This window comes from Canis aureus, chromosome 8 (genome assembly GCF_053574225.1).
Source record: "Canis aureus isolate CA01 chromosome 8, VMU_Caureus_v.1.0, whole genome shotgun sequence".
Lineage (NCBI taxonomy): Eukaryota > Metazoa > Chordata > Mammalia > Carnivora > Canidae > Canis > Canis aureus.
In genome coordinates this window covers 11,840,249-11,854,306 of record NC_135618.1, presented here as the reverse complement: position 1 = coordinate 11,854,306, position 14,058 = coordinate 11,840,249, and the positions used below count along the sequence as shown (strand labels likewise).

Sequence of the window (14,058 nt, the reverse complement as noted above, 5' to 3'; positions counted from 1 at the left end):
TGTAAGACTGATACTTTCACACACTGGTAATCAAAACAGTGGTATATCATTCATAAAAACCAGTATGGAAGATGTCCACATGCCTGATATAATAATCAGAATTCTAGAATTCCAGTCTCAGGAAATAAGCAGATATTAAGGAAGAGATTTACACAGATATTTATTTTACTTATACTTGAAAGAAATTAAGTTCCCTTGGCCAATGAGTACAGACAGGGAATTAAATCATTTTTGACATATATATGGTAAGTTACCATGCAGGTGTTAAAATCCATTATCTAAATATATAATGACATGGTAATACAAGTTATGATAATATATGAAAAAATCAGAATATAAAAGTATATGGAGGGGATCCCTGGGTGGCTCAGCGGTTTGGTACCTGCCTTCGTCCCAGGGCATGATCCTGGAGTCCCGGGATCGAGTCCCATATCAGGCTTCCTTCATGGAGCCTGCTTCTCCCTCTGCCTGTGTCTCTGCCTCTCTCTGTGGGTCTCTCATGAATAAATAAATAAAATCTTAAAAAAAAAAAGTATATGGAAATAAAGAAGCTAATTTTGTTTCACACATCATAATTTTGTTTTCTCCATAATATCAAGTATGTTGGTGGGTCGCTTCGTGGTTCAGTTGGTTAAGTGTCTATCTGGGATCAGGTCTTGATTCCAGATCAAGCCCCACATTGGACTCCCTGCTCAGCGGAACCTGCTTCTCCCTCTCCCTTTGCCCCTTCCCAGCTCATTTGTTTGCTCTTGCTTTTGCTCACGTATGCATGTGTTCACTCTCAAATAAATAAATAAATAAAAATATTAAAGAAAAAAAATCAAGTATGTTGGGAAAAAAAAAGAAATGTTCCATGGTTATATCAAGATCCTACAATTATGAACAATTTTAAACGCTTACCTCAACTTCTTAATTTTTTTATCTTTTCTTATGACAACGTACTACATTCAAAATCAGAAGAGGGGAAAAGGTACTTTTAAGGAAAAAAAACACACAAAAACAAAGCCCTCCAAGCAAGAATAATGGCAGACATAAAAGTCAAACTCAGTGGAGTCCCATGCTGATAAGGAGGGATTATAAATGTTGTTTTTGCTTCCTGAAGCTCGGATATGGAATTCCCTTCTCAGCCTTACATTTTAGCCAAGAGATCCCAGGGCTGAGGCTAGGTATTCTCCTGGAATCACTTCTGTCAAGTTGACAAAAGGAGTTCAAGAATAGGGTTGAAAGATGTCATGAGATATTCACTAATCCACATTGATGTCTAATACATGTAGACCGCACGGCTGTCATATGTCATTCTCTGTCATGCAGGAGGTGAAAAGAAAATAAAGAGTACCATAGGGTACCAAGCATATGTTTCAGTAAAACACTCCCTTAGTAATGTGGCAGATAAATCGGTTCTTGGAGACATACCAATTCTACATTAATAGTCAGAAGTGCTCAATCACTTGTATTATCGTATTCTCTAATATCACAACCTAAGTATATGACATATAAAAAAGTGAAAAGGTGTATTAATTCACAAAATGAAGCAAAAGATTCATCAAAACTGAAATTACTCAGTAAGGAGTAATTAACACAATTGCTGTTTGACAAAATTAAGATGTTTTACATGCTTCCTATGCTTTTAATTAAGCTACCTTTAATAATATTGTTCTTTCAAAAATATAACAATAACTGTGACAAGTGCCTAATATGGATATAAAATCTATACTTCATGTATTTCTCTTATATGGACAAGTTTATAACCTCTTTACTTTTAGCAAAGTATTATTTCATAACAACAGATTTATCTATTTAGCATTTGATGCAGTCTTTTCTGTCAGAAAACGGAGGCTTGTAAAAATTGAACAGCCAGCAATACAATGTTATTGAGGTCTGCTCGGTGGCTGTTGTGTGTGACACACTGATTTATAGCACTTTTCCACCAGCAACAGACCCACCTGTGAATCAACACAGACTATGGATAAACAAACCTTTTCTAACACTGGAAAAGAACAAAAGAGCATGAAATAGGGTAGAGAGTAGGATGAAAAGTGGGAAGAAAGTTGCAACAATCAAGCCCTGGAATCTAATCTTCAACATATGAAATACAGCATATTTTGACACTGAGTATTGGTACATAAGATGATAAATGTATGTTCTAAACCAATTTTTTTAAAGATGCCAGTGTCTCCTAGTAAGTTTAGTCTTATTTTTTTCAATTTTGAGTCATATTCTGAACAAATAAACCTTGTTCCTGAATCCTGGTAGTAATACGGTAATGCATTTGGTTTTTACAAGATAAGAAATAACATTATATAATTTGTAAATGGCATTAATATTTATATTTTAAAAACTGAATTACATCACTACCTATGCAGAGGAAAGCTGCTGCAATCAAATTACATTACTCTCATATAATACAATAAAGTGTCCTAAGAGCAATATAGTTGGGTACTTTCTCAAGGAGTCAAATCACATTGATCTACACTAAACATATAAATAAAATCATTATTTAAAAAAATGCAGTTTTAAACCAACGTTAATTTACATAATTTGTGAATTTAAAAAATAAGGTTACATTTGCTATTCAGCCAACACAGATATGCTGCACAATTCCTATTAATTTAATGAGAGTAGTGACTCCCATTAAGTTTAATAGGAGTCATATGGCCAAATCTCCACATACCTTGCTGAAAATTTACTTCCTAGCTTTCAACTAATCAGAAATATACTGAAATGAACAAAAGTAGTCAATTTTGCTAGACTGGGAAATCTGAAGTCCCTACAGTAAGTCAGTTCAGCATTTTCATAGCAATGGCCATGTAGTTATTCCCAACAAGAAAAAGAACACGGTTATCACAATGAAGAGACAAATTGAAGCAAGGGTTTAGGAGCTCTGAAAATGTAGCATTTACTCTTAAACAGAATATATGTCCTGTTTTTTTACAGTCTGGAGCCAATTTTTCCTTTTTTTTTTAAAATTTTTTCTCCTTCTCAATATACTGTCATGAAAGGAGAGGGGAAATCCCTTTTTAGAGCCTTAAATTATGCCCAAGAAGCCTGATTGGAGGAATAAAAAGCCACATGAAGAGACACAGATAGTAATTCCTCCTGTAGTAATTCCTTGTAATCAACTGGTTATAACTACTTCCGGATCCTAGTGAATTATTTAATTTCTTTTCAAAAACACTTTCAAAAAAGTTACTTCATATCCAATATGCATGCATCCCTACACCTCACCTCAACCACCTACTGTGATGCTGAGGGACATCATCCCCCAAATTTGTCAGAAATGCAATGCTTTGGCGGCACCCCAGACCTTCTCTAGGTGATTCTGATGCTCTTAAGAACCCCTACAATACTTTATTCCACACCATGGTGTTTTTCTGTTGATTTTTTTCCTTCACCACCATGCTCACCCACTGCTTTTACGTACTTATTCAACTTATACTGAATCACCATCACTTGCAGCTGGAAGCCTTTTCCTGACATACATCCAACCCCCCCTCTACTCTTCATCTCATCTCTTCTGTGAATATCATCCATAATGGCACTAACTAACCTATTACTACAACTGTTTATTATCCTCTCTCTATTAAGACTATGACTCTCTTCAAAGATTTCTGGTATTTATGTGATGGATTTAAAATGAGTACTTATAATTATAAGCCAGGCATCATTCTAGGCACTTGGACACACTGATGAAATAAACAAAAAACGAGTGTTGCCCCTGTGATGCTGACAATAGTGTATATGGAAATAAAATTTTATACATTTTCTAATATGTGCATATAAATAAAAGAATGAATGAATACAGGTCTGAATTATTTTAATCCTTAAGTTTAACCTTGGATAAAAAGCTACTACTCCTTCCAAATTATGATCAGTCTGAAGGAAATAGCCAAATATTATTTTTCTATAGCCAAACATTATTTTTTAGTAAGATATCATTAATACAAAAGTCATTGTAAAATATGCTTAGACAATTTAAGAGTACATTTAAAATCAGTAAGAGACTATTTCTACAACAGCATTCTTAAATTTTCTTGATACATGTACAATAGGTAAAACTGTATCTTGCATTATCTGGCATTTATACAGGTATAACATTCTTTTTGAAATAAGGATAAATAACAATGTAATTTGAGCAGATTAAAATTTTCACTAATGAAATCTAATTAAATACTCACTGCATAAAATATTCAACCTGAAATCCATCTTAAAACCGACTTTGCTGAAGAACTGCTATTATTTGTAACTTGTCACTCGAGCAAGCCTTCACATGTCTGACTTATGCTTGCCAGGGCTCCATTATATAGCATAATTTAATTCTCTAGGACACAAAAATTCAATTTACTTTCCTACTTACTGATACATGATTCCACAGTGGTTACTCTGCTTATAAAAATTGGCCAAAAGAATCAAAGCACGCCAGTTTCTCAACAAAACTGATTTCTGAAGGGCTTGAGATTAGTTCTCTAGGAATAAAATCAATTCTAAGAAAAACTTACAAAACATTTTGAAAGTCTGATCTTTCATAATCATTTTTTATTTGGAAATTCTAAACAATTTTCAAAAATACACAAGGGAGAACAGACTCTAAGAATAAACAAAACATTGTTCCTATTTTGCAAAAACAAGTAAATTTAACGGGTGATACTTGATTCTTAAACACTACTTCACAGAGAGACAGAGACAGAGATAAGCTAATTCTAACAATTAAACCTTATATAATTAGATTTTACTGTTGTAAAATTTAAAAATAATCTTCAGTAGTTTGTTCTAAAGAACTATGTACACAAAACATGACATATTTAGAATATTTACCTGAACATTAAAACAAGTCCTTGCAAATGTGGAAATTTACCTCTCATCTGATGTAAAAATAAATCCAAAAGTTATGTTTGGCCTTTAAAATAATATACGAAAGTGAAACACTATTGTAAAGAGGAAAAATAAAAGCTCTGAAGAAGGCAAGTCCATCGCTAAATATAATACACAGGCTTGTTTTGTTTTTGTTTTGATCTTAATTAGCTGATACTACTTAAAATCCACGTCTGGCTTCTACTGAAAAGTCAGAAGACCAGCAAAACCAGGCTAAAAACTGGAATGGCAACCATGGGTCCTCTGGCAAGCATTCTCCTGTCTACTGTAGGCCTCCACTGGCCTATTGCACTGAAGTTATTACTTCGCCTGCTCGACCCCAGTAGGTACTTACAGTTTCTCCCCCTGCACATGACTGGGAGCTCCTCAAGAGCAGGAACTGTGCCTAGTGCATTTCAGAATCCTAAGCACCTGGCTCAGTGTAGTCACTCAGTAAATGAGAAAGGAAGAAACCACTAGGAAACTTCATCTGAGTTGTATCTGCAAGAATCCAAAAACTAACACAAAAAGTGCTCATCTCTGTAAGATTTGAAAAGGTAACCATCATGTAAGGGCTCTGAAGAAACTTAATAGCTGAATGGTTCAATTTATAACTTCTTTCCTGTGTTCTCATACCTCACTTTGATTGGTTTTCTCTCTAGGTGATCACAGAACATTATCTGCTTTCTGGCAATAAAGGACTATCATGTCATGTAAAACTTTTCTAAGACAAAACCATGTGGTGCTGGATCAGTATTCTAACAGTGTGCATTAACACTGTCTACTCTTACAGCTGGCTGTGTGAATTCCTTCCAGGTTCTTTTTACCCGTAGGAGGGAACTGCTTCAAAAGCAACACCCCCCGGCCTGATGCGCCAAAAATGAAATTTCTCTTAACAGCAGATATGAATCCTGACCTGATAGGTGACACTAGAAATAAAACTGCAGTATCTCATGAAAAAGTCTCTGTTTGCTAGCCCCCCTGCTGAGTTAAGCTTCTGTGCCAGCAAAGTGGTCTCTATCTTGATTGGAAAATTTTTCATTATGTGGACTAATGAGCCATTGGTCCACACCTGGAATCTTTCTTGAATGTATAAAAACATTCAAACATAACAGCAGGAATTCAGTTAGTTTTCCCTCCCAAAAAAACAGATGCAAAATTATAGACTATACACAAGATTTTCATAACAATTCAAGCCACGGATTCATATTCTTAAACTCAGTTTCTGCTTGTTGTTTATCATTATGGTACTATTCATTCAGACATATTACATTTTAACTGTTAGATCTGATGTATCTTTCAATTCTGATGCAAAGAGTAGTATCTTCTAAAAAACAGAATATTAACCCATTTGTAACTTTGAAATTTAAATCCAAGTGAACATTATTTACTTTCTGAATACAGAATTTCTTATTTTAAAATATTTTCAAATATGTTATCTATTTGAATTATATTATTAAGTTGTGTCAATATATTGAAAGTAGGGAACAGGGAAGGCAAGAAGAAAATGATGAAATATAATTCTGGAACAGCAATTCAGATAAAATTGTTTCAGCAAAATTAAAATATTAACACTGAAGCATATTACAAAGATGCTGAAATAATAAGCTTCTATTAGTTGACAGCACACCTCTTTGTCTCCACCTGTCATTTTATTAATAGGTATAAATGGGATCACTTAAAAGTACATAGAAAACCAGTTTTAAAATTCCAAAATATTTTCTTCAAGAATATTTAATTGGGACAAATAAAATCCATGCATTTCTCAGAGACTTTTGTATTCTTCACAGATTTTACAAGATTAATATAGTTTCACACTGAATACATAACTACCACTATCAAATAGCTATAAAATTAACATATCTTAGCTCCATATTAACTTCTGACCTGCTCTATAAAAAGCACCTGAAAGGGTGTTATTTTCACATGGAAATAATATGTAAGACTAAAGAAATAACTGATATCAAGAAATCTATACAGTAATTAATAAACGATGGTTCCGATTATTTCAGTAAGCCTCAAAAGTGCAGGTAGTTCTTTAAAATCAGACCCATCTTCAAAAAGATATATATAACATTCAAAAGGGAGAACTACAAAAAATATATTTTCCGGAAGGTAAGAAAAAATTTTATTTAGGAGCTTCAGAACTAAATTATGCCTCCACTTAAGAAGTAAACAAACTAAAACATTGACACAAAATACTTACAATTTAACTGGAATAAATTTGGTCAATAAGTGTAAAATAAACACGAAAGCAAAGCTTTCATTTACTTCTCTCAGGATTATTAATGATAATATTTTACAAATTTATATGAAACATAAATTCAGATTTCTAGCACTTTCTTCCATACCATAGCTGTGTGTAATGAAAATAAATTCAACCACCAAAGAAAGAATTTGACATTTGGGAAATCTTTTTAACAGCTACTTTTTGAAATAATAAAACTCATTCTAGCCACTTCAAAAATAGAGTAGATTGCACAGTTTAAATTAAGTTCACTCAGATTTAAAAAAATAAAATTTAAATTGCATCTTACCTTCTGTATTCGGTAAGAAGCTGATTATAATGACAAACCACAGACTTCGCATTCTGCAACCAGAAGACACCATTATTGATCCCTTTAAATATTTTCTTTGTATTCCTTAATGAATCTAGTTATAAATGCCCAGCTTCATCGAACCCAGCAGTCTGCATCATTGATCCTCATATCTGAAAAACAAACAAATCCATCATTTACTCTTATGGTCCTGTTACGTCACACACACAAAAAGCAAAAATAATAACAACAAGTCTTTCCCTTCTGGCCTCCATCTATTTCATAAGTATAAAAAAATAAATGCTATATGTTTTGATTCTATATCCAATACAGGAGCTTTTCCTACATACTGGATACCTGGGCCTTACAAGAACATAAAGAAAACGATCAAAGCTCAAAAACCATTTATAGATAACCATGACATACAAATTCACAGAATAGTTATATAAATCCCTGATGATTTTTTTCTTTGAAAAGCTTAGGAAGTCATTCTAGAACAATACATCTGTCTCTCTTAGCCACATACCAATCTTTTTTATCAAATTACTAGCTTCAGTATATAATGCCTCTAATAACGTTTTATAAACACATTTTTTTTTGTTTCTAGTGATGGTAACAGCAATATTATCTAATATTTTATCCTGTTGTCTTCAAGGACAGATGAGTGATATAATTAAGCAGTTTTATTTTCTATTAAGGATGTACAATTTTTAACACTTGGATGTGCATTAATTTATATAACAATGGCATTCCAAAAGCACCACATTCCTAAACACTACATATTAATTTGCTATAGTTATTCATAGAGGAAGCAGTTTAATGAAGGTTCTCTTTACTATTTCATTTTAAAGATTTAGATTTTCATAGATTTGGAGTTTTTTTTAATGGCAAAGTATAACGTAGTAAGATTAAACCTATACCCTTGAGTAGGCTGGTCTACCTACTAGACTCAAATAAAAATCCAAAGACCATAATGATTTTACCTCCAAGCCTGTAACACTATTTTTCTAAAAAACTAGGAGAGGAATAAGAATATAAAACCTGGAACCAAGTTTAAGTCTGTCTGGCCCTCAAGAATTCAGTTTTTCAATGAGAGAGGATAAAAAAACTTTAGGAGCATGACTTAATCAGAATTTCTCAGTTCCCAGGACCACATGAGACCACGTTATTTGCTAGGTTTTACTTAAGTGTTTCACTTCTTTCTAGGGTAACATGAGGAATCAGAGTAAATACTAGCCTTACAATACACATAAAATGCAGACAGTTCTCAAATACATCCAGGCTCCTGGTCTAGCCTTAAGGGCAGAAAAATTACAGAATTTTCCTTTAAAGGGCTATCTTAACAGTTTCTTCATATTAACTTCTTGTAATTTTCTTCTAAGTAATACTCTTACTAATAAGTTCTCTCAATCTACCCTTAATCTGCTGCAGACAAAGTTTTTTAAAGTGGAGGAGGGAGGAAAGTTTTATCTGTATTCTGAGGTTGTACCCATGAAAAAGAACTCTTACAGAATTGAGATGCTGTCACGAAAGCACAAAGAAAATTTAAAAACCAATGTTTTCCTAGATAACCCGAGATCTTTCACATTTTCTGAGCTACTCTGCATTTGCTACATGCTTCATGTATGATTCTATTAGCAGTTAGAATAATATATAGAATAATATAGTTATTCTATCATCAGTTCACTATGATTCAATGGAAAAGCATTCAGATTCTAACTGGTTCAGAATTCTTACCACCCTACAAAGCTACTATCTTGCTTTACTGACAACCACACCAAAAAAATGTGAAATATTAATCTGAACGTATTACCTAGTGTTTATTTTTTTATTCTTCATTTTTTTATGTTTTTATTATTATTTTTTATTCTTCACTTTCTTAAAGATTTGACTTATTTGAGAGAGAGAGAGATACTGTGAGCAAGCACTAGTAAGAAAGCGAGCAGGGGCAGAGGGGCAGAAGGAGAGGGAGAAGCAGGCTCCCCTCCCCATTGAGCAGGGAGCCTAACTCAGGGCTCGCTCACAGGACCCCGAGATCATGACCTGAGCTGAAGGCAGATGCTTAACCGACTGAGCCACCCAGGTTCCTTCATTTCTGGTGTTTAAATATAAAAATCCATAAAATCACAGATGAAACTAACAAGGTATTTCCATAATAAGCAGTTTGTTTTACCATGCCTCTAGTTTCAGAGAGAAAACTGCTTCCATATAGGTCTCTCCATGACCCAGAATAGCAGCTCTCTTTGAATCTACTGAAGATGGGGCACCTGAGTGGCTCAGTGGTTGGGTGTCTGCCTTTGGCTCAGGTCGTGATCCCAGGGTCCTGCGATGGGTCCCACGTCGGGCTCCCTGCATGGATCCTGCTTCTCCTGCCTATGTCTCTGCCTCTCTCTGTGTCCCTCATGAATAAATAAATATTTTTTAAAACCCAACCCATTTAAGACATTTAGGTATTATGATGAAGGGGGTCAGAAATGGTATTATCCAGTTCTAAGAACACTTCATCTTAAAAACATTTTTTTATAAAGATTTTATTTATTTGACAGAAAGAGAGAGCACAAGCAGGGGGGAGCGGCAGGCGAAGGGAGAGGGAGAAGCAGACTCTCTGGCTGAGTGGGGAGCCCAAAGTGGGCTCAATCCCAGGACCCTGGGATCATGATCGGAATCAAAGGCAGACACTTAAGTGACTGAGCCACCCAGATGTCCCTCTAATAAGAACACCTGAGATGATTCTATGCCCGAAGAAATAAGACAAAAACAAAGGGAGGATCAAACTTCCTCTCCTGGATGCCGAAATATATAAAAAAGAATGATATAACAAAAATTAATCTTATGGGGAAAGACGGCACACAACCCTGTAGAATTGGCTCTATTCTTTTTTACACTAAACTCCCAAAAACTATTCAAAAGACAAATGCAAGAGTACAGCTGCAATTTACAACCGCTGTGGCGAAGTACCTGCCTTAAATCTGCAAGCTCTTTTATATAAAGCATAAAGAGAAGTCAGATAATTTCATGACCTGTCACACTGGAAAGGCTAATCAAGGAAAAACTTCTTATATCCTCCATATTGTTCAATGATCTGGTGAAGCAATTAGAATAATTTTAATGTGTGAATGAGACGCATTAATTAGTACACATAAAATTAAGTCAGCCTCTGGAATGCTCCTGATTTGAGCAAAGAATTCTCACTGTCCAAATTCTGCTTGTAATGAGTATTTTCATTTCAATGGCATGCATCAGGCTGCCTGCCCACATACACAACTCTTGAACACATTTCCACTTTCTTAAAGCGGTCCAAGATCAATCTGTCTTCGGTCATCTGCTTTTGAAAGAGTCCTTGTTTGTGGGAAGAAAGGGAAGGAAGAAATCAGACTGATGACTGCCTTGTAGGAAACAGCTGCCAAGATAGGAAAACCTCTGTTAGTAAGGGGAAAATGAGGAGGAAACCACACAACCAAGACCTCTTTTGTGGTCTTTGGCCAGGACAGATATTTCATGAACAGATTTTAACTATAAAATTTAAGCGTATTTGTCAAGATTTTAACGTGAAACGCAATTTTAAGGTTTGAGAATGGGAAACTCGATTTTAAAATTACACTGTAGTCAATTATGAGACTTAGTATGGATGATTGTTTCCAACAAACAGAAACAGGTTCTGTAAATGTAATAAAAATCATGGCTTTCTTTATGCAAATAAAACTTACGTCCATCTGTTCAATAAGTAAAAAGAATATCAAATTTATTTTTCTCACTCTACAATCTATGTCCAATCATCTTCACATTGAAGAAAATTATTTATAAAAATTCAAGCTTTCAATGCAATCTTGAAAACTAAGTCAAAAGGTATCATTGCTGTGGTCCAAATTAAAAACAACCTTCCATTAAAAAAAAAAAAAAGTCAATGAAAACTGAAATACCTAACAAACCACAATCAGTTAAAGATAGAGTGAATAAATAATCAAACATGGCAAAATTAATCTTAGGAACACATTGCTCCTAAACAAAGTGCAGCCAAAGGACACTCACAGGCATAAATGTAGCTAGCTAACAGACTCCTCCTTCACTCTTTAACCACCTGAAAATGAAGCTCAGTCAAAGCTTCTCATAATGCATAACAAAAACAAGGAACAAAATCAGAAAAAAAGCTATTAAGTTTCCTTTCAACAAACAGAAAAGCTTAAGTAATTAATTCCTATTAATAACCAGTTTGTCTTTAGATTTTAGAAAACCTCCTTCCATGAACTTCAGTAAGGAACTCTGACTATAAAGGCACAGTGCACAGATCAAACTCCTCTTCATGCTAAGTAACGATTCATTTCTTAATAAAATCAGAAAACAGCATTTCTACTTAAGCTATAAATGACTGTGGTTTTTAAAGATACAATGCACTTCTTACGTACAACCTTGTCCTTATCCTTCAAATAAGATTCAAACCTAAGTAACGATTCATTTCTTAATAAAATCCGAAAACAGCATTTCTACTTAAACTATAAATGTGGTTTTTAAAGATCCAATGCACTTCTTATGTACAACCTTGTTCTTATCCTTCAAATAAGAAGATTCAAACCATTTTATCCTCATCTTATTTCTATCAAACCTATGTCATGATTTTTTTTTTAGGTCTGCATATCCTACTACTCTGCCATGCAAAAAGTCAACTGATGCATCATTACTACTAAGCCTTCCAAAGCTGAACAACGACTTCCAGAAATATGCCTCCGCACTGTTTATATTCTAACACTCCTCAATGTTTTATACACTTAAAATGTACAGTTAGGCATAATCTTTCAAACAGTACCCTGCTTATATTTATTAGCTGCATGAAACATCCCATGCTTTAAACTGTCAGCAAAATTAGGAAAACACTACTAATCAGTTCTCACATTCAGGTACTTATCTTACATTACCAGAAAATCATATTTAACCTTGTATGCGACGTGCCTGCTCAGCAAAAAGAGGAAAAAAATAAAACCTGTTTGTAAGTATCAACGAAAGAGGTAGACTAGACCATGCTTCAAATTAATAAGATAATTTAAAGTTTTCTAAAACTGGTTAACTAAGGTTATCTATTCAGAGTGAAACCAACATAAAGATTCATATCCAAAGCTTTCTCTTTGATTTCTACTTATGGACACTGAGGTAGGAAGACCACTGATGATAAACCCACAACAACTAAAAGCAGGAGGACAGGGGAAAGAAAAGCACCATCCAAGTACGAGACCTACCAAAGTCACCCACCCTTGTTATTATGCACTGACGCCGTTTAAAATGCAACGTTAGTGCTTCATTCTACGCACTAAATGCATGTCGGTGCTAAATGAAAGCCAAAGGAAGCTACATATACAAAATCAGTCCTTCTAATCTTATTTGCCCTATGAAATGATAATAATTACGAAGAGGAACTTACTAGCAAAAGAGAGCTGCTCTTCTAAGATTTTGCTGAAACAAACAAAACAACATCAAACCCAGAGAACTCCATATGCTCCCGTGCAAAGGCTTAGAAAATGAAAAATAAATTACAGTTTCATTTTGATTTAAACCTCATTCGGGGTGTTTGCTTTCCAGAAATATCCTATGTGCGGCCCTGACAGGCTAGAAGTCCCCCTTCTTGTTAACATCGGAGAAAACACTGACACTCTGGGGAGTTTTCTTTCAGTAAGTTGTCTAAGTAAACCCTTGCTATCGCTAATCAGGGAGCTTATTTTAGCTCCAGACATTCAACGTTCTTTTGTGTTTATTTTCTCTCCTTTCACGAAGAGAGTTTGGGGCTGGGAATGCTGATAGAGATTCTAGATTCTAACACCACGTGGCCAACCGCTGGTGACATCCTCTTTCTCGGTTTCATTTCTGCGACACTGGTTTCCAGTCCGAGTACTTGAATTAAACCATTTCTCCCAAAGTCCCCTTAACATCCGTTGCTGGTCTTACCCTTTACTGAAACTTCTGCACTGTGAGGGAATAAATCCTTCTAGGAGAGCTCTTAGAGCAGGAAGGAGAAGACTTCAGGAATGCTCCTAGCAAATGGCATCAGCAAGCTGCTGCAACATCTACCAGGCATGCTGAGCACGCAAAAGAGGCTTGGAGCTGTGGACACAGGAGGCACAGGCAGGGCACTCTGCCATTCTCGTCATTAAAATCCTTCCAGTTGAAATAATAAAAACAAATTGCTGTCATTTTCAAACCAATGTTGGGGACATTTTACGACTGAACATAAACTTGCAAATTAAGTCTCAAAAGGAAAAAAAAAAAACCAACAACAACAAAAGTAGTTACAGACCCCGTTCAAAAGATTACCTTACATATCATAAAAAGTTGATGGCTTCCTCAACTTTTCTAGAAAAAAAAAATCACAAATTCTGTTGATTTAAAATATTTTGTATTTATTGCTGCATTATAATCCACCTACAATATAAGAAGTTAGTTCTTTTTCCCACTGTAGAAAGGGAAAGCTATTTTTAAATGGCAGTCCTCCCCAACTTTAAGACATTCTATTTCCTCTTAACTTTCTAATAGTATAAAATTCTTACGCAATTTTTTTTTAGTTAAATACAAATTAGGGGTACCACAGCCAAAAATTATTTCCTGAGTGCCTACTATGTATTAGACATACATCATTAATTCAGGAGGTCAATATTAGAAAGGTCAGAAATCTGAGGCTCAGAGAGGAAAA

The 14,058-nt window shown here is 34.7% G+C and overlaps 1 protein-coding gene across 34 annotated transcripts in view; it reads right to left on the bottom strand.

The window, feature by feature from the left end:
- The window catches only part of ADGRL2 (adhesion G protein-coupled receptor L2), a 619,232-nt gene that overhangs the window by 146,530 nt on the left and 458,644 nt on the right, over window positions 1–14,058 (bottom strand). For all 34 annotated transcript variants that reach the window (XM_077905190.1, XM_077905191.1, XM_077905195.1 and 31 more), the window contains one exon: window positions 7,386–7,558. In XM_077905190.1, coding sequence (XP_077761316.1) covers window positions 7,386–7,458 — 73 coding nt within the window. In that variant the 5' untranslated portion in view covers window positions 7,459–7,558. The remainder of the gene's footprint in view (window positions 1–7,385; window positions 7,559–14,058) is intronic.